This window comes from Tiliqua scincoides, chromosome 1 (genome assembly GCF_035046505.1).
Source record: "Tiliqua scincoides isolate rTilSci1 chromosome 1, rTilSci1.hap2, whole genome shotgun sequence".
Lineage (NCBI taxonomy): Eukaryota > Metazoa > Chordata > Lepidosauria > Squamata > Scincidae > Tiliqua > Tiliqua scincoides.
Genome location: NC_089821.1, coordinates 109,509,942 through 109,531,465, shown reverse-complemented (window position 1 = coordinate 109,531,465; position 21,524 = coordinate 109,509,942). Strand labels below are relative to the sequence as shown.

General features: G+C 44.9%; 1 protein-coding gene across 1 annotated transcript in view; it reads left to right on the top strand.

The window, feature by feature from the left end:
- PDE11A (phosphodiesterase 11A) overlaps window positions 1-21,524 on the top strand; it is a 130,340-nt gene that overhangs the window by 48,645 nt on the left and 60,171 nt on the right. Inside the window, exons 9-11 of the mRNA XM_066635002.1 lie at window positions 7,966-8,112; window positions 8,218-8,325; window positions 20,345-20,454. Coding sequence (XP_066491099.1) covers window positions 7,966-8,112; window positions 8,218-8,325; window positions 20,345-20,454 — 365 coding nt within the window. The remainder of the gene's footprint in view (window positions 1-7,965; window positions 8,113-8,217; window positions 8,326-20,344; window positions 20,455-21,524) is intronic.

The following is a 21,524-nucleotide window of genomic DNA, read 5'->3' as shown; positions in this document are numbered from 1 at the left end:
CAGTGTAAGTCCCTTGGGCCAGCCTGGGAGGGTCATAAATGTGCCATAAAGCATATTTGCACCTCCTTGAGGGGAAGCCGGGCTGGCGCACCGAGGAACACTGTCCTGTGGAGGCTAACACAAGCCTCCACGCCGGCTTCCTCTCAGATGCTTGTGTCGGCCCTGCTGGGCCAACGCAAGCGGAAAAGGTGGGAGGTGGGGAGTAGGCAGGAGGGAGGCTTTCCTGGGTGGGGGGAGGGCGGGCGATGGGTGGGTAGGGAGTGGAAGGCAGGGCTGAAATCCAGCAGTTGTGCCGGATCCCAACCCCTGTTCCCGGGGAGATTGAACATAAGAACATAAGAACATAAGAACAGCCCCACTGGATCAGGCCATAGGCCCATCTAGTCCAGCTTCCTGTATCTCACAGCGGCCCACCAAATGCCCCAGGGAGCACACCAGATAACAAGAGACCTCATCCTGGTGCCCTCCCGTGCATTGGCATTCTGACATAACCCATTTCTAAAATCAGGAGGTTGCGCATACACATCATGGCTTGTACCCCATAATGGATTTTTCCTCCAGAAACTTGTCCAATCCCCTTTTAAAGGCATCTAGGCTAGACGGCAGCACCACATCCTGTGGCAAGGAGTTCCACAGACCGACCACACGCTGAGTAAAGAAATACTTTTTTTTGTCTGTCCTAACCCGCCCAACACTCAATTTTAGTGGATATCCCCTGGTTCTGGTATTATGTGAGAGTGTAAAGAGCATCTCCCTATCCACTCTGTCCATCCCCTGCATAATTTTGTATGTCTCAATCATGTCCCCCCTCAGGCGCCTCTTTTCTACGCTGAAGAGGCCCAAACGCCGTAGCCTTTCCTCATAAGGAAGGTGCCCCAGCCCCGTAATCATCTTAGTCGCTCTCTTTTGCACCTTTTCCATTTCCACTATGTCTTTTTTGAGATGCGGCGACCAGAACTGGACACAATACTCCAGGCGTGGCCTTACCATCGATTTGTACAACGGCATTATAATACTAGCCGTTTTGTTCTCAATACCCTTCCTAATGATCCCAAGCATAGAATTGGCCTTCTTCACTGCCGCCGCACATTGGGTGGATACTTTCATCGACCTGTCCACCACCACCCCAAGATCTCTCTCCTGATCTGTCACAGACAGCTCAGAACCCATCAGCCTATATCTAAAGTTTTGATTTTTTGCCCCAATGTGCATGACTTTACACTTACTGACATTGAAGCGCATCTGCCATTTTGCTGCCCATTCTGCCAGTCTGGAGAGATCCTTCTGGAGCTCCTCACAATCACTTCTGGTCTTCACCACTCGGAAAAGTTTGGTGTTGTCTGCAAACTTAGCCACTTCACTGCTCAACCCTGTCTCCAGGTCATTTATGAAGAGGTTGAAAAGCACCGGTCCCAGGACAGATCCTTGGGGCACACCGCTTTTCACCTCTCCATTGTGAAAATTGCCCATTGACACCCACTCTCTGCTTCCTGGCCTCCAACCAGTTCTCAATCCATGAGAGGACCTGTCCTCTAATTCCCTGACTGTGGAGATTTTCAGTAGCCTTTGGTGAGGGACCGTGTCAAACGCCTTCTGAAAGTCCAGATATATAATGTCCATGGGTTCTCCCAAATCCACATGCCTATTGACCTTTTCAAAGAATTCTATAAGGTTCGTGAGGCAAGACTTACCCTTACAGAAGCCATGCTGACTCTCCCTCAGCAAGGCCTGTTCATCTATGTGTTTTGAGATCCTATCTTTGATGAGGCATTCCACCATCTTACCCGGTATGGATGTTAGGCTGACCGGCCTATAGTTTCCCAGGTCCCCCCTCTTTCCCTTTTTAAAAATAGGCGTGACATTTGCTATCCTCCAATCTTCTGGCACCGCGGCCGTTTTGAGGGACAAGTTGCATACCTTAGTCAAGAGATCTGCAACTTCATTCTTCAATTCCTTAATAACCCTTGGGTGTATGCCATCAGGGCCCGGTGACTTATTGATCTTTAATTTATCAATGAGGTCTGGAACATCTTCTCTTTTAACCTCTATCTGACTTAATTCCTTGGTCAGTAGAGGCCGTTTGGGCAGCGGTATCTGCCCGAGGTCTTCTGCCGTGAAGACAGATGCAAAGAACTCATTTAATTTCTCTGCCATCTCTAAGTCTCCTTTTATCTCCCCTTTCCCTCCCTCACCATCCAGAGGGCCAACCGCTTCTCTGGCGGGTTTCCTGCTTCTAACATATTTGAAGAAGCTTTTATTATTCCCCTTAATGTTGCTGGCCATGCGTTCCTCATAGTCTTGCTTGGCCTCCCGTATCACCTTCTTACATTTCTTTTGCCACAGTTTATGTTCCTTTTTACTCTCCTCATGAGGGCAAGACTTCCATTTACGGAAGGAAGCTTCCTTGCCCTTTATGGCCTCTCTAACTTGGCTGGTTAGCCATGCGGGCACCCTCCTGGACTTAGTGGAGCCCTTCTTCCTTTGCGGTATACACCTCTGCTGGGCCTCTATTACTGTTGTTTTAAGCAGCCTCCATGCACTCTGGAGAGATTGGACTATTTTTACCCTCCCTTTCAACCTCCTTCTAACCAGCCTCCTCATTTGAGGGAAGTCCGCCCGTCGGAAGTCAAGGGTTTTTGTTAGAGATTTGCCTGGTATTCTTCCCCCAACGTGCATGTCAAAACGGATCGCAGCATGATCACTGTTCCCCAATGGCTCAGTAACGTTTACATCTCTAACCAGGTCCTGCATACCGCACAATATTAAATCCAGAGTCACCTGTCCTCTGGTGGGCTCCGTGACTAGCTGCTCTAAGCCACAGTCATTTAGCACGTCAAGAAATCCGGTTTCCTTATCGTGACCAGAACACAAATTGACCCAGTCAATATGAGGATAATTGAAGTCCCCCATGATTACAACCCTGTCCCTCCTTGTCACCTCCCTGATCTGTTTCCTCATTTCAAGGTCCCCATCCGATTTCTGGTCTGGAGGACGATAGCACGCCCCCAGTATTACATTACTCCTCAGGCCTGGTAATTTAACCCACAGAGATTCTACGGTGGAGTCGGACCCACCTTCAATCTCTACTTTGCTGGATTCTATCCCTTCCTTAACATAAAGGGCCACCCCACCTCCAACACGCCCCTGCCTGTCCCTCCTGTAGAGTTTATAGCCCGGGATTGCGGTATCCCACTGATTTTCCGCATTCCACCAGGTTTCCGTTATGCCCACTATGTCAATGTTTTCCCTTGTCACCAGGGAAACATTGGAGCGACTTCAGGCTGCTCCGCTCTCCTCAGACTTGTGCCACCTCTAGATGTGGCGCAAGTCCAAGGAGACCCATTGGGGCCAGCAACCCTTATCCAGGGGTAAGGGGAAAAGTTTCCCCTTGCCTCTGACTAAACCACTTATGGCCCTTATCCTGCACTCGTTACAGCGCAAGCCTCCTGGCTTGTCTGTTCCAGCACAGGATAGGATTGCGCTCTTTGCCACTTAGCTGGCAGCACATGTCTGTAATGTCTGAAAGGGAAGTTGTGTAGAAAAGTTGCATAGTCTATATTCACATCTACAGCTTATCTACTTTTCTATGTAATGCCCCATTATGACATTACAAACAAGCACTGCCCATCAGTTGTGGGAGAGATTGCACAGGCAACTGGCACTGCTAGTTTGTTATTTCTAAACTGTCTTTCCATCACATAGTTTCATAAAATCATTCAGGAGTAAAATATCTGAAAAGTTGGTATGTGATGTGGAGCATCATCAAGAATGCCTTTGTGGCAAACATTAAAAATTTAGGACATTTCCTTAGCCATTAGTCCCTGAAAGTCAAAGCTGCCAACTGGCCTACTTATGCAAATCCATTGCATTACTGCAGCTGTTACACTTCAAATAGCCTTTGGAGTGCTGCATTGGGGGCTCTTGGACTCTGCATATTTTTTAAATGTCAAGTAAATCTATACGTTGGGGAAACAGTGCATGCAGCATCACTTGTGAAATGTAACATGAATATTTATTTTGTTCAGAATACGTGGGTCACACAAGTCAGCTACCCAAGTGACATATCTTCAGAAACATAAATCCCTTTCAGAAATATTCTCAGAAACATGCAGCACTTCACAAATCAAGGTGTTCCCTGTTTTCTGATAAAGAGATTATGTCGTTGCAGGGAAAAAAAGCTAGCCGTGAAACAGTCAAGCATTTGTCTGCCAAGCTTGGCTTCTGCATAACTTGCATCTGTCTGAGTGTATAACTTACACATTACTGAAAGTGTGTGTTTAGCACGTCTGTGCCTTTTTTGTTTAAACAGTAAATAGTTGGGTGGGGACTGTGGCAGTGGGCTTTAGTTAAGACAAGACAAGACAAGAAACATTTATTGGCATGTTTAAAATACAAACAGTGTAAAGCACAAAATTGGCTGGAGGGCAACATAAATCAAACAGTTCACCTTCAACCAGACCTTGCTGCATCAATTCAGCCATTTGGGACCAACATAGTAATACGTCTCTTAATAATAATTTTTATATATTTGGCCACCCCCCCCCCCCGAAAGCTCTTCACTAACCCCACTGAGTATGTAGGTAATTGTGTTCTGGTCATCCCAACCCCAGATAGTGGCCAAGATTGATGCTAAGTAGCATATACGAAGATCTTGGTATAGTGTGCAATGTAATAACATGTGGGAAAGAGTTTCTAAATTTCCCTTCCTACATGAGCAAACTCTATCTGCAGCTGGAATGCCTCTATATCTGCCAAATAATAATATAATATACAGTATTTATATACCGCCTTTCTTGGTCTTTATTCAAGACTTTATTCAAGGCGGTTTACACAGGCAGGCTTATTAAATCCACGCAGGGATTTTTACAAATTGAAAGAAGGTTCTCTCTTTCAAGAACCACCACATTCAAGATGTTACACTCCGATCTGGTTTAACATTCTGGCCTCCATCCTCCCACGCTCCGAGCAGATGGAACAGCTCAGCTGCAGCTTGCCAGCTGCTTCAAGGTCGCACGGTGCCGGTGGCCTCGAACTGGCGACCTTGTGGATGTTAATCTTCAGGCAAATGGAGGCTCTACCCTCTAGACCAGACCTCCTGACCATCCAAATAACTGCTTGGATGGGATGACATTGCATCTCGCTCGGGTAAACGCCCTCCGTTCTTGGGGGCATTCCAAGAAGTCAAAATATTTAGGCCTCCTTCCAGGTAGAATAGCAAGGTGGAGATGTACTGGAGAGCAGGTTTTGTGGGCATTGCTATAAAGGTCCTGTTGCTCGATGTCAAGGAGCCTTTGTTTCAGGGTTCTGTAGGCCTGCTCTGCATCAAGAGCGCGTAGCAAGTCTAAGGAGAGCCCCATAGAACAGATTTTCTTACACAAAAGAGCTAAGCCTGGAAAGAGAGGAGAATTGGGTAAGAGGCCCGAAATCAGGCTCTTTTGATCTGGCAGGTGATATACTCTGAGCCAATATCTAAAAGTCCTAAGCCATGCCATGGTATCCACTCTGTGTGGGCCAGTTTTCAAACAAAGAGTTGCATAGGCTACACAATGTGGCACCCCTGGTATCTTACGTAAGAACATCGCCTGCACTCTCGCAATTGTGCAGTCGAAGGCCGATGACCAGACGGGGATTCCATATAAGAGCTGGGAGATAGTTTTTGCGTTAAAGGCCAGCAGTGCAGCAGGACTGTAGGAGTTACCCCTGGTGAAATGGAAACGCAAGATCGCTTGGGTCGAAACTTTGGCTAGATTTACTGCCATTTTACGATGCATCACCCAAGAATGCTTGTGATGGAAATAGATCCCTAAATATTTAAACTCTCTTACCTGTTCAATTACCTTCTCTTTGAAAGACCAATAGAGAAGTTTCCGAGATTTGCCAAATACTACTATCTTAGATTTATCAAAATTTAGAAATAGCTCATTTTTCTTTAGGTAGTCAATACAGCCAGTTATCAAATGTTTCAGACCTACCCTCAAAGTTGACAGTAAAACCATATCATCAGCATATAGTACGAGTGGGATATGATTGGGGCCTAATTTAGGGCTGTGACCATTGATCTCTTTAAGATGAGTATTGAGGTCGTTCAGAAATAAGTTGAACAAGGTTGGAGCAAGAATGCAGCCCTGCTTCACTCCCTTGTTAACAGGGATTGGCTCTGAGAGGTTGCCTCTAAGGGAAACTCTAACCTGGCAGCTATTATCTGTATATAGCTTCCTAATTAGGATGAGGAGTCGTCTGTCCATCCTCATATGTGAAAGTTTACGCCACAGAATGTCTCTAACCACTGTGTCTAAAGTGCCCTTTAGGTCCAAAAAGGCAACAAAGAGCTGTCCATTAGCCCGGGCTAGCTGTTTGTTAATGAGATGAGAAAGGACCATACAGTGATCTAAAATGGATTTACCCTTTCTGAAACCTGCCTGTTCAGGTCCCAGAATATTGTTCACCTCGATCCAATCCAATAATCTTGATAATAAATGTTTTGCGTACATTTTACTGATAATTGAGAGCAAACTAACTGGCCTGCAACTTCCTGGTGTTCTTGGATCCCCCTTTTTATAAATTGGTACTATGATAGCTTTGGACCAGGCCTTAGGTATTTGGGCTGTTTTATCCACCATGGTGAAGAGTTGGGCAAGAAGAGGAGCCAGTGGGCTTTAAACTCACCCCACCTCAGAGGTGTTCCCAGGGCTTTTGGCACCCAGGGCAATGCCGTGATGTCATGATGCCACGCAGCATCATGATGTCATTAGGGCACTCACACTCCAACTGCTTCCCCACTTGGGAAGCATTGGAGCATGAGCGCGGGCTTCTTAGCCAGCTGGGCAATTTTACCCGACTGGCTGCTGAGAGGCCGACTGGGGAAGCAATTGGAGCACATGTAATTGTGCCCCCCTCCAGTATGTGCCCATGGCAGGTGCCATGTTTTATCCCGGAAGTGGTACATTTCTGCCCCACCTACTACAGTCTCAAACTGGTTCTTCCCCTTGTGGTCTCTCTTTATCTATAGAACAGGGGTGCCCAAACAATGGCTCTGGGGCCACTTGTGGCCCTCGAGGCCTCTCAGTGCGGCCCTCAGGGAGCTCCCAGTCTCCAATGAGCCTCTGGCCCTCTGGAGATTTGTTGGAGCCCACACTGGCCCGATGCAACTGCTCTCAGCTTGAGGGCGACTGTTTGACCTCTCGCGTGAGCTGTGGGATGAGGGCTCCCTCCACTGCTTGCGGTTTCATGTTTGTGATGCAGTAGCAGCAGCAAAGGACAGGCCAGCCTTGCTTTGTGCAAGGCCTTTTATAATTGCAAGACCTTCATTCATTCATATATGTTTATCTTTAATATATTCATTTATGTAAACTTATGTAAATTTATTCAAATTTTAAATGTAAATTAATTGTTTTTTCTAATTGTCTGAGAGGCAATGTGGCCCTCCTGCCAAAAACTTTGGACACCCCTGCTATAGAAGAAAACTTTCTTTTTTGCTGGTTCCATTATAGGCCCCAATGAAAGTTTTCCTCCTAGATCAAATAGCATCTGCAGGGACCCCAGTCTAAATTGGAACTGTGAAGGGAACAAATTCTAAAAAGCCTCCTCCTCTGCCACTGTTGTTCCAATTTGCATGGGGACAAACCCAGGTAATTTACTGGGGGAAAAGTCACGGAAGTGCTATGTACATGATTCCTGGAACAAGCAATTTGTTTGCCACATCATTGATCTTCCTAGGCAATCCACATTGTAATGAGAAGAGCATGATGCAGCTTCAGTACTTGTTGGATTGCAACTTTGAGTTTAGGTATGAAAATGAACAAAATGTTTCCTATTATCATCTGCTTCTCCTCTCTTCATCTCTAAAATTTGCTTGTAGTTACCATATACGCTGTGCAGATGAGTGAGGAAAAATTGAGTCTGTGAAAGAGACCAGAGAAAGAGCAGTCCCTGAGAAGTTTCTTGTTATCTTTTGGGTGATTCTAGGCAGCAAACATCCCACTTGTGTCAGAGCTCGGCATAGACAACATCCATTTTGATGACTTCTCCCTCGACGTGGACGCCATGATAACAGCAGCCCTCCGAATGTTCATGGAGCTTGGAATGGTTCAGAAATTTAAAATTGACTATGAGGTAACCATCTGCTCTGTGGAGATAATCTGCCACTTTGTCTTGGCAGCGTTGTGTCCATTTGTACATGTTAGTGTCCCTGATGCGATTTGTACTTCTCCGTTTCAGACATTGTGTAGGTGGCTTTTGACAGTCAGGAAGAATTATCGGATGGTTCTGTATCACAACTGGAGACATGCTTTCAACGTGTGTCAGCTCATGTTTGCAATGCTAACTGTAAGTATATGAGTTGCAGGACAGCTTGTGTTAACCATTGCCATTGTTGACGTGACTGAACTTTTGTTTCCTCTTCTTCTTTCAAATACAGTATAGAAAATTATCTGAGAATCAAAAGCCCAAGAGTCTAAAAGGTCCTAATTGCAGCAACACAGATCTGGCAATGTTTGGTAGAGTTTCAGCAACAAAGATGTTAATGGCACCGTGAATCAATAGAACAACAGATGGCTGCTGTGCCTTATTGACCTTAGAGTTACAAAACTCGATTTTACATCATTTTTTAAATATTAAAAAATCTCTTTTTATATTAATACCTTTTCCCTGTGAAAATTGAGAACAAAACTTCGGAACCCTATACGATAAACTCAGTTTGAAAGAAGTTCAGTACATCAGAGTCCCACAAAAATAAATAGGTCTTGTTCAGTGAATTGTACAATTTGAAAATTTGAAGTTAAAAAACCCCTGTTCTTCTTCTTCTTTAGTGTTGTTCTGTGTGGTGGCAGGGTCCACTATTTTGGATCAGAGTCGCCGTTTCTCTCGATCATGGATTTGGTCCTGGTGCAGGCAGGTGATTTTCACATGCAGCATGTCAAGTCAGCGCTGCTTTGGTTGTTTGCTGTTGACCTTCAGCTGAACGCCCTTCTGCGCCAGTGTATCATTGTCGGCACGCAAAATGTGGCCATACCATTGAAGCCGAGCTTCTCTCAACTTAAGAAAACCCTGTTATTTACAGAAAAATTATGAACTTAAATGGGGCTGATCGTTTGCCGCCACAACCTCCCAAATAGTACTTATCTGTTGCCCAAGTATAAATGTGTGGTGGAAGGGAATATACAAACAGGACTTGCCCAAGGTCTCTTAATACCCAAGATGGTGTGCCAAATGTTATCCGCTTTGTATGATGTGTTACCCTTATCCTATTATAAGCCAGCTACTGTCCAACACTCCCCCTCCCTTCGCTCCCTGAATTTGAAAAGAGAGTTAAGTGAAAGAGGAAGTATGGAGAGAGAAGATTGATGGGCTAGAGCAGAGGTTCCCAGACTGGCATCTTCATTGACCTACAGGGCCACTGGCTGCAGCTCTCCATTATGGCTACAATCCTATACATTGTATAGGGTGGCAGATTTTTTGAGATTGTTCCACTGCTCACCTGGCTGTTTCCACAGCTTCCCAGGCAGCTGTGGCTAAGTTTTGGAACCACTGAATTAGAGTGCCAAAAAGGTATTGAGCACAACAAAAGGATTACCGCTGATTAGAGATATTTGAAAATGGTGTTGTTTACCTTACTCAGAAATAAGCCCACTGTGCTCAGTAAGACTTAGGCTGTAATCCTATTTTACTTACCAGAGACAAACACCTCTAGTGATGGTAAGCCTGTTTGCTCCTTAAATAGTCTTTATTAACTACGTCTTAATGTCATTTCAAAATAGCACTATTGCTATTGCTAAAACAAATGGTGAGAAAAAAAGAATAATTAAAGCTTTTCCCCCAGAATAGGGAATGTCATTGAGAAGCAGTTAATAAACACTGTTTAAGGAGCAAACAGGTTAATCATCAGTAACTTAGCTGGAAGTTACTTAGTTGTAACAATAAAAAAAGGAAGCAATAAAAAAGGAGTAGTTGCAAGTAGGAGGCTTTAATTAAAGGCACAGCAGCCCTGAAAAGCCTTAGAAGCTGTTTGCAAGGTCTGTAGTGAACAGGCTGGCACTGCAATTCTGTTTTTAAATTTTAAAACGTTGTCACAAACCAAACTGAAAAAAGATGAGAGGGGAACACTGAAAACACTGAAATGGAGCAGACTGGCAGCAGCATTATTAGGTTTGTTTATAAACAGTGAGAGAACAAGCATGGCAATTCCAGCCTAAATTGTTAGTGTGGAACAATTTAGAGGCTCATTGAAAGGAATAGATGAACTGGAAACAAGTAGAAAAGGGATGGTGATTAAGGAGGCCTAAGTTGGATTGGTGAGGAAAGAATGCTAGGCACAGGAGCTCAAGGATCTAATGGAGAATACAGGTATATGGCTTGTCAGAATTTTACCTGGTGTTGCCCCGCCCACTACATGGGGTGACGCACAGGCCTCCCGCACCTGGTGACACGAATCCTAGTGACGCCACTGTTGTATGGGGAGTGACTCATTCTTTGTCCTCTTTCTCCCAATTTACTTTTCTTTCCAAGTTGATAGAAGTGACTGTATTCCACCCTCTCCTTCTCTTTTGGAGCAAATAACAGTTTGAGGAAGCCATGTAGATCAGAAAAATGTCTCAGAGAAAAAACCCATTTAATCACTTTGATCAAACAAGCAGCCCCCCCTTCCCATAGCTGTATTTAGTTTTTCCAAAAACCCACACCTGGAGATCAATCATGTCACAAATAGTGTGTTGTTAGCCCTCGACTAGCTTAATTGTGAGCTTTAAGGACCCAATCCTATTGCATTTTCCAGTGTCGGTGCAGCTGTGCCAATGGGGCGTGCACTGCATCCTGGTGGGGAGGCATTCGCAGAGACCTCCTCAAGGTATGGGAACATTTGTTCCCTTACCCTGGGTCTGCACTGCAGCTGCACCAGTGCTGAAAAGTTGGATAAGGTTGGGCCCTGAGTCATTGTTAAAATTGTTACTGAAACATGACGACCATCCTATATGATGAATGCTATTGAGTGCTTGCCACATTTCTACTCATCAGCATCACAAATTTAATTTTAATGTAAGACATCCCCTAGATGGAGCTAAAAGGCAACATTTGTTCCAGCCCATAGAGGTAGCGAGTGGAAGTGGGAATAGGATGAAACAGCGTATTTTCATTTGAATTGAATAGTTACCAAGCATCAGGACTAAACAGATCTGTTTACTGTTTGGAAAAGGTACTGTTAGTTTAAGTAGGGTTAAATGTTAGCCTTTAGGCATGTATATCTATGTATATCAGATCAACTACAAAAACACAGCCAAGTGGGTGTTGCTTTCTTCAGAAGTCTTTCTGGCCTTTCATGCTGCAGTACCTCTGTGTTATCTCCTAGAGCAAATTCACATGACCTTTTCTTCTCTACAAAGCAATCCCCTGATAAGTAGAGGTTTATGGGAAACCTATTATTGTGAAGGCTTCCCAGTACATTTTGTTGTCTGCCGCAACAAAAGTTTAAAGTTTAGCTGTTCTTTTTTTTTTTTTTGCCTTGTAGATGATTCTATGATTATTTCATTCATAGAAATGGATTCCACACAATACTTCTGCCATGTGATTATTGCTTTAAAGTTCTTATGTAGGACAAATGTTCATGTGAACCAGACTTTAAGGTATCCTGTTAGCACCTAACTAGCTCCTAGATATGATACTTCAGAAGCAACTCTGTAGTGTGCATGTGAGTTATATCCAGAGGCGTCCCAGGGTGGGTGCCACCCAGTGCAGTACTTACCTGCAGACATTCTAAAAGTGACATAATGGTGTAATCATGTCGCCCCGAAACTTCCAGGCTATCGCATTGCTGTAAATGTGAAAAGCCCACCTCCAGGCTGTCTCTGTTCAGTGATCTTGGCCAGCTCTTGTCCCAGTCACTTTGTGTTCTTGCCAGTGAACAGCTAAAACACAGTTGTCACCAAGAGTACGAGGTGGCTGGACCTGGAGCAGGCCAAAGATCACTGGAGGATTGGGTGGTACGAAACCAAGTTTTACCTGCACCACCTGCTCCCCCATAGTGCTGCCACTGGTTGTATCCTAAGTAGTGCACAGTGGTGTGAGTGATCTCCCTCCCAACCCCACCCACTTTCTTCTTCTTCTAAAGCAGGGGTGTCCAAACCCTGGCCTGGAGGCCAATTGTGACCCTCGGAGACTCCCAATCTGGCCCGTGGGGAACCCCCAGTCTCCAGTGACCCTGTGGCCCTCCAGAGACTTGTTGGAGCCTTTGCTGGCCCAATGCAACTGCTCTGAGTGTGAGGGCGATTGTTTGATCTCATATGTGAACTGTGGGATGAGGGCTCCCTCCACTGCTTGCTGTTTCACTTCTGTGATGCAGCAGCAAAGGAAAGGCTGGCCTTGCTTTGTGCATGGCCTTTTATAGTCCTTGAGCTATTGCAAGACCTTCATTTGTTCATATAAGTTCCATCACTAATATATTCATTTATGTAAATTTATTCAAATTTGAAATGTAAATTCATTCTTTTTTCTCAGCTCCCAACACAGTGTGAAAGAGAAGATGTGGCCCTCCTGCCTAAAAGTTTGGACACCCCTGTTCTAAAGCACTCCTAAGGGTCAGGGGACCACTGGGAATAGTGTGGCATGTTTTAAGTATTCCATCGGGATATTTTCAGAAATGGAATTTAGGAACATATCAGCATCTTAAAAGAGTAATGTGAGAAGAATCCTTGGATACGTCAACACTTTCTCTGCTTCAGTGTAAACTTTGCTCTTGCCTTTAGTCATCATTGGTTCTGGTATAATGATGGCTCCGAGAGATATAGCTACTGCTAGGGCCGGTCATTCATCTGAAACTCTGGTTGACCTTTAGAATGAACAAATAAACTCATCCCTTGAGAATATCATTGGGGGTGAGCTAATTTTCTTTATTCCCTCCCTCACAAGACAAAGCAGGAAGGGTGAGAGTGTGCAGATAGGGCCCAGGAGCAGTGGCGTAGCTAAGAGGGTAGCAGTTGCACTGGGCATCAAGCTTTAGGGGGGCAAAAAGCTGAGCTTGACACTACTGACCAAAATTGTGAAAATCTTGGTATGTATGAATAATACCATCATGTTATTTATCATTGGAAAAGTAATTCAATGCAAAATGCAATGAAACAAACTGCATTGGAATATCTGTATTCTATCAAAAGGTATGGCCAATTAACCAGAAAATGAAAACAGAATTGCCTTATGAAACAAAAAGTGGATTTTCTTAACTCAAAACTGACCTATGAGACGGATTGTTTTGAGAGACAGTGACATATTATTATGTTACTGACATGTTGCAATGACATGTTATGATACAGCATGAAACCAATAAAGTGTTAATATGAGTCAGCTCTCATTTCTAACTATCATAATACAGTTACCCCTGCTTACTGGGTAAAAGGCACTTTTTCAAGTGATGCCCCTCTTATTTTTAGCAAGGGGATAATAACCATCCCTCTTCACCCCAGCACACACTTTTCATTTATTTACTTAATTTGATTTTGTCTGGGAGGGGGGCTAAAAATCTTTGATCCCAGGTAGCAGATAGATTCCTTATCTATGCCACTGACTGGGGGAAGGCAGCAGAGCAAGTAGGTAGCAAGCTGCTGGCAGGAGCAGGTGGGTTCCTCCCAATTTTCACTTTTTAAAAAGCCCAGGCATGACATCACTTCCGGTTGTGACACCACTTCCGGGGCAAGATTTTGAGCTTGGCACTGGGCTACACAATCATTAGCTATGCCACTGCCCAGGAGGGGGTAACCATGAGCGCTGAATCCTATCCCCGTTCTTGGGCCTGATCCATCAAGAAAGAAAACCAAGTCAATCAACTAAGTCAAGAAAACCAAGAAATCAAGTCAAGAAAACCCTTTACTTCTGACGAGTGGACTTCCCTCAAATGAGGAGGCTGGTTAGAAGGAGGATCAAAGGGAAGGTAAAAAGAGTCCAATCTCTCCAGAGTGCATGGAGGCTGCTTAAAACAGCAGTAATAGAGGCCCAGTGGAAGTGTATACCGCAAAGGAAGAAGGGCTCCACTAAGTCCAGGAGGGTGCCCGCATGGCTAACCAGCCAAGTTAGAGAGGCCATAAAGGGCAAGGAAGCTTCCTTCTGTAAATGGAAGCCTTGCCCTAATGAAAAGAATAAAAAGGAACATAAACTGTGGCAAAAGAAATGTAAGAAGGTGATACGGGAGGCCAAGCGAGACTATGAGGAACGCATGGCCAGCAACATTAAGGGGAATAATAAAAGCTTCTTCAAATATGTTAGAAGCAGGAAACCTGCCAGAGAAGCGGTTGGCCCTCTGGATGGTGAGGGAGGGAAAGGGGAGATAAAAGGAGACTTAGAGATGGCAGAGAAATTAAATGAGTTCTTTGCATCTGTCTTCACGGCAGAAGACCTCGGGCAGATACCGCTGCCCAAACGGCCTCTACTGACCAAGGAATTAAGTCAGATAGAGGTTGAAAGAGAAGATGTTCCAGACCTCATTGATAAATTAAAGATCAATAAGTCACCGGGCCCTGATGGCATACACCCAAGAGTTATTAAGGAATTGAAGAATGAAGTTGCAGATCTCTTGACTAAAATATGCAACTTGTCCCTCAAAACGGCCACGGTGCCAGAAGATTGGAGGATAGCAAATGTCACGCCGATCTTTAAAAAGTGAAAGAGGGGGGACCGGGGAAACTATAGGCCGGTCAGCCTAACATCTGTACCAGGTAAGATGGTGGAATGCCTCATCAAAGATAGGATCTCAAAACACATAGATGAACAGGCCTTGCTGAGGAAGAATCAGCATGGCTTCTGTAAGAGTAAGTCTTGCCTCACAAACCTTTTAGAATTCTTTGAAAAGGTCAACGGGCATGTGGATGTGGGAGAACCCGTGGACATTATATATCTGGACTTTCAGAAAGTGACATGATCCCTCACCAAAGGCTACTGAGAAAAACTCCACAGTCAGGGAATTAGAGGGTAGGTCCTCTCCTGGATTGAGACCTGGTTGAAGACCAGGAAACAGAGAGTGGGTGTCAGTGGGCAATTTTCACAATGGAGAGAGGTGAAAAGCGGTGTGCCCCAAGAATCTGTCCTGCGAGCAGTGCTTTTCAACCTCTTCATAAATAACCTGGAGACAGGGTTGAGCAGTGAGGTTGCAAATTGCAGACGACACCAAACTTTTCCAAGTGGTGAAGACCAGAAGTGATTGTGAGGAGCTCCAGAAGGATCTCTCCAAACTGGCAGAATGGGCAGCAAAATGGCAGATGCGCTTCAGTGTAAGTAAGTGTAAAATCATGCACATTGGGACAAAAAATCAAAACTTCACATATAGGCTAATGGGTTCTGAGCTGCCTGTGACAGATCAGGGGAGAGATCTTGGGGTGGTGGTGGACCGGTCGATGAAAGTGTCGACCCAATGTGCGGCGGCAATAAAGAAGGCCAATTCTATGCTTGGGATCATTAGAAAAGGTATTGCGAACAAAACAGCTAATATTATAATGCCATACAAATCGATGGTAAGGCCACACCTGGAGTATTGGTGTCCAGTTCTGGTCGCCGCATCTCAAAAAGGACATAGTGAAAATGGAAAAGGTGCAGAAGATAGTGACTAAGATGATTACTGGGCTGGGGTACCTTCCTTATGAGGAAAGGCTACGGCATTTGGGCCTCTTCAGCCTAGAAAAGAGGCGCCTGAGGGGGGACATGATTGAGACATACAAAATTATGCAGGGGAAGGCTAAAGTGGATAGAGAGATGCTCTTTACACTCTCACATAACACCAGAACCAGGGGACAGCCACTAAAATTGAGTGTTGGGAGAGTTAGGACAGACAAAAGAAAATATTTCTTTACTCAGCGTGTGATCGGTCTGTGGAACTCCTTGCCATAGGATGTGGTGACGGCATCTGGCCTGGACGCTTTTAAAAGTTAATTGGACAAGTTTCTGGAGGAAAAATCCATTATGGGTTACAAGCCATGATGCGCATGTGCAACCTACTGATTTTAGAAATGGGCTATGTCAGATGCAAGGGAGGGCACCAGGATGCAGGTCTCTTGTTATCTGGTGTGCTCCCTGGGGCATTTGGTGGGCCGCTGTGAGATACAGGAAGCTGGACTAGATGGGCCTATGGCCTGATCCAGTGGGGCTGTTCTTAGGAACACAGATCCACTTGGACTTGTACCAGCTTCTTGGCTTGTGCAGGTCTGAGCAGATCCATTGCGGCACTTGGGGATGTGCCCTTAGCACGAGGAAACAGCCAGGCTTCCAACTTCCCCCATAGGTTGCAGTGCAATCCACGCTGTTCCGGCTGCCTTGGTGCAGGGGGTGGGATTTGGATAGGATCGGTCTGTTAGTGACTGAAAGACATATATGAAGTTAATGCACTAGACAAGAACTCTGAAGGACTTGGTTCTGGTTCCAAATACTTTTTGTGTTCTTCTAGGGTCAGTCACTGAAGAACAGAACAGAATTTAGCGTTTGATTGGGTGCATTTGAGATGCACAGGAAGAGCAAGGTGGAAGTATGAGTATTTCACATGACCACGCTGTGTGCCCACTTTACCATGGTGGATGTTTCCATTTTTTCTATTTTGATTCCTCAGGTGAAACAGCATCCTTTCCAATATAATTTCAGCTTCAGGAACAATCCCAGCACAATTTAGAAAAAAGAGGTTGACAAAGGACGGGCTGTTGTCATTTTGATCAGTTTCGAATACGTTCAGAAGCTGATCAACCGTTTTGCAACAGCACATTTTTCAGACGATTATGCTCTGACCCAAGATATTAAATTTAATACAATATTATATGAATTATGCTTATACATAACAAAACAAGATGTGTATTGATAGATAGGGGATGGGGCTGTTGACCTGGGGTCAGTGGTGTCACTAAGCTGAGGCCAGGGATAGCAATTGCCTCAGACAGCAGGCTGCTGAGGGGAAAAAACCTGACTGCCCTTAATAGTGCCGCCCACTGCCTCATGCGACCGCTTCTTGCGATCGAAAACCAGAAGTGGGCCCTGATAGACAATTAGAGCTATATGCAGCAGTGAGGAGGCCCACAGGGGGGATGCGAGCCTCCTGGAGGCCAGCGCAACCCCCCAGGTGTGTATAAAAACCCCTTGGTCCCAGTGGTGCCATGATCACTGAGGTGCCATTAGGGCCTCCCTCCTCCCTACCTGCTCTTGCAAATACTTACCGTGGTCTCACAGTCCAGGTAGGAATGCTCTATAGGCTTGTTGACTTCAAGCACTGCATATTGCAGGGAAGTATTCAAGTCCCTGATCCAAAGTCTTGAGTCAAGTCTTAAGTCCTTGCACAAATTCTCGATCAAGTTCCGAGTTCAAGTCTCAGGTCTCTGAGCCAAATTTAAAGAAAAAGTGGAGGTGGTAGTGGGATGCGTGTAAGTGAGTTGTAAACCCCATGGGGGAGTTGGCCCCCATGTATGGCTAAGAGACATTTTTTCAAGTGGTTGTTCCTTTTTTTAGCAGAGGGAGAGTAACTGGCCCACCTCACCCCAGCACTGTCTGTTCGAGTGGCTGTCTGCTGGTATTCATTTGCATCTTTTTAGATTGTGAGCCCTTTTGGGACAGGGAGCCATTAGTTATTTGATTTTTCTCTGTAAACCGCTTTGTGAACTTTTAGTTGAAAAGCGGTATATAAATACTGTTAATAATAATAATAATAATAATAATAATAATAATAATAATAAACGCCCCCACAATGGCACTTCTGCATTGCAAAAATGACTGAGTTCTGAGTCAAGTCATGAGTCACTGCCTCTCTGTCCCAAGTCGAGTCCCAGTCTTTGATTGTTGGGTCTTGTCCAACTTAGGAGCGAGTCACAGGACTCAAGACTGCATCCCTGGCATCTTGGCTGAGGTCCGAGACAGGCCACAGTGGGAGTTCTCCAGCTTGAGTACAGGCCATTGAGGAATGAGGGTGAGTTCAAAGGTGGAAGAAGTGATTGAGAGCAAGGGTTGTTTAGGCAGACACAGCATAGAGAACCAGAGGCTGAATGTCTGATTGAGGGTCCAGGTACCATGTCAGGCCAACAAAAGTAGGAAGCTAGAGCAGATAATATGGTCAGAACCAGGCTCATCAGGTCCCAGTCAGGTCCCAGAGGAGGCAAGGAAAAGTACTCAGCATGGCTGGTTAGGCAACAAGCTGGTGCCTTTGCTGCATGGAATCTAATTTGCTGACTTGATGAAGAGTGAGGGCATGGATGCTACAGGAGATACAGCAAAAGAGACTGGATACTGGAGGTCTCTGTTTACACACACCTCTAGTGCCTTGTATCTTCAGCTGACTGAATCATGTATATTTCTATCTTGAGATTATATCATTTATTGTTTATGCTCACATTGTTATATAGAGAGTGTTTGTGCACTTTCTTAATTGTCCACTTTAGGAGTTTAATGAAATAGGCTCTTACCTACCTAACAAATGCAAAAACAAATGTGTTCATTTTTAATGTACTACAGTACTCTCTAGTGTTTTTCCTATAGTAAACACTTGCATTTCTGGGTGTTCTTGGCTTAGGACTGGAATTCTATTAGAAACTGCATTTTAAACTAGTTGTGTTCAAAACTATTTGTTCTAATTTCAAAGAAGCATGATTGATTGCTTTTAAAATAATCTTAGGGCGCAGTCCTAATGTGCCCTTGTGCTGGTGCAAGTCCCTTGCACTGACCCAGGACGGTCACAAACATGCCAAAAGGCATGTTTGTGCCTCTTTGAAAGTTGGCTAGGTGGGAGCGCAGAGGTGCCCTGGCCCGTGGAGGCTGAATTCAGCCTCCACACTGACAGAGAGAGTGAGGCTTGTGTCAGTCAAGCTCGGCCAACACAAGGCTCTGGGGTGGGCAGGGAGGAATGGAAGGGAGGCTATCTGGGGTGGGGAGAGGGCAGGCGGAGGGTGTTCCTGGGGGCAGGTGGGCTGGGAGTGGGAGGCGGGGCTGGGATCAGGTGGTGGTGCAAGTTCAAGGAGACCCATAGGGGCTGCAGTGGTTTACCCGGGGTAAGCAGAAGAGTAGTAGCATTCAGAGCTGTGCAGGAGAAACAGAATGTGACATGGACAGTTCAGAGGTGGTCAGGATCAAGGACAATTAACCTACACAATAGGCTGAATCAGTGGTTCTCACACATTTAACACCGGGACCCACTTTTTAGAATGAGAATCTGTCAGGACCCACTGGAAGTGATGTTGTGACCTGAAGTGACATCATTAAGTAGGAAAATTTTTAATAATTCTAGGCTGCAATCATACCACACTTACCAGGTGTAAGTCTCATTTACATCACCGTTAAAAGAATATACACAGTAGCTTGTTAATAGTACAGGTCTGTAATATATTTCCCTTTACGCTGTCACAATACTAATGTAGCATCAAGTGTAATATGTTAAAAATAAAATATTGAAATGAATGGGGACCCACCTGAAATTGCCTCGTGATCCACCTAGTGGGTTCCGACCTACAGTTTGAGAAACACTGGACTAAAGCTATTTTGGCTACACTCTAGCCAGTGAACTCAAGGGCCGTTCCTGTACCTCCTGGCTGGTAGAACCTTGAAAAGGCCTTAGGAGTTTACTTCCCTCCTTTTACACCCCGTCATCATTTCCTGCACCCCACATAGGCTGTTTTTCTGCTCTGGGGGCAGCAGCACAACAGCTGCTATTATCTCAATCAGCATGGCAGGCAGACTCAACTTGCAGTGCAAAATCAAAGGCACCAAAGGAGCCCCTTGCACTGATACTAGATGGGGCAGGAAGCCGGCTCATCTTGATTCCTTGACATACCACAGAGCAGAGCACACTGTTGGGGTATTGACACCTCAGCAAGGAAATGCCAGTACTTAGATACTGCATAGAAAGAGGACTGATGTGTTCTGTTGTTATCACCCTCCCTCATTGCTGTTTTCAATATGACATGTCTAATGTGATCACAGTGTAATACATGCCCAGACCAGATGGAAAGCATCCTGTTCTGCGGTCAGTTAATGTTCAGTTGCTGAAGTGAGACAAATTGGCAATAACAGAATTTTGCCAGTTGGCCTCCTGGTTAAGTGTCATCAAACTAGCCAATATCTGGTCAAAGTGAGACATTTGTTTATAATTGCAATTTGGCAATGATATGATAATGATCCCAGCTCTGATACAAGCCCTTTGCCTATATGAATCAGTGCATTACTGGCAAAGATAAAGTTGGAATGAGAGTTGCACTTTTAATTCATGCTACCCAAGGGTTTGGGACATTTGAACAATGAATCAAGCATAGTAGTGGATAAATCTCTGTTCGTGTTCCTATCAGTTTATATAATTTTTAACAACATCACTGTTTGCTGCAGTTATTGAGACCACCAGTATTGTTTTTCCTGTTTTTAGACCGCAGGATTTCAGGAGATCCTGACAGAAATTGAAATTTTAGCTTTGATTGTGGGATGTTTATGCCATGACCTTGACCACAGAGGAACCAACAATGCCTTCCAAGCCAAGTAAGAATTATTACTTTGTTTTTGTTCTGTATAAGAGCTAAAGGTATCAGGGGCTACAGAAGAAAGCATTCATTTCAAAGTGCCATGGAAGTCACTGTACTATTGTGTTTGTCCTTAAGAAGGATTATCCGTTTTAATAATTCCCTTAAATCACCCCCTTAAATCCCCTTTGTTTTGCTAAGGATTTGGCCCATCCCAGGTGAATTTCTGTCTGGTATAATACTGCAGAATTTGGAGGTTCCTTTGGATGAAGTACCTCCTTCATTTACATATCTGCATATGCCAAAATGGAGAGCATTAAAAATTCCCCATCTGTCACTCTGGTTTCTGCATTGCAATTGTATGATTTTCAGGCAATTTAAAGGAAATGTAACTATTACATTCACAACAGTTGCAAGTGTTTTCACGAATGAGATTTCTATTCCATTTGACTCATAAGGCCATACTCCTACAGAATGCAGGAACAATGCCTCATATCCATGGTTAGCGAATGGGCCTTTTCATAATTTCTCTATGATTTTACTCCGGTTTATGAGTCAGATGATTTGCTCTAGATCAGGGGTGCCCAATATGTCAATCGCGAGCTACCAGTTGATCTCGAGGTGAAATGAGTCAATCGCAGGCTTCTCTCCCGTCCACACATCCCTAGGAGTGAGCCCCTGGCAGGCTTGTGAGCCCAGGGAGCGAGCCCAGGGAGCCCGCCCAGGGAGTGAGAATTTGGCAGGCTTCTCTCTGCTGGCAGGCTTCTCTCCCATCCACGCAACCATGGGAGTGAGCCCCATTGACTCTACTGGGGCTGACTTACCTTTCCCCTGTTTTTGCACTGGTATGTATGGAGATCTGCCCCCCCCAACTTCCATCTGTTGGTTCTGTGTGCAAGGGGTTTTGCACTGGTCTTGCTGTGATGTCTATACAGAGATCTTCCCTCCCCCACACCTTTCCCCTGCTTTTGCACTGGTATGTATGGAGATCTGCCCCCCCCAACTTCCATCTGTTGGTTCTGTGTGCAAGAGGTTTTGCACTGGTCTTGCTGTGATGTCTATACAGAGATCTTCCCTCCCCCATACCTT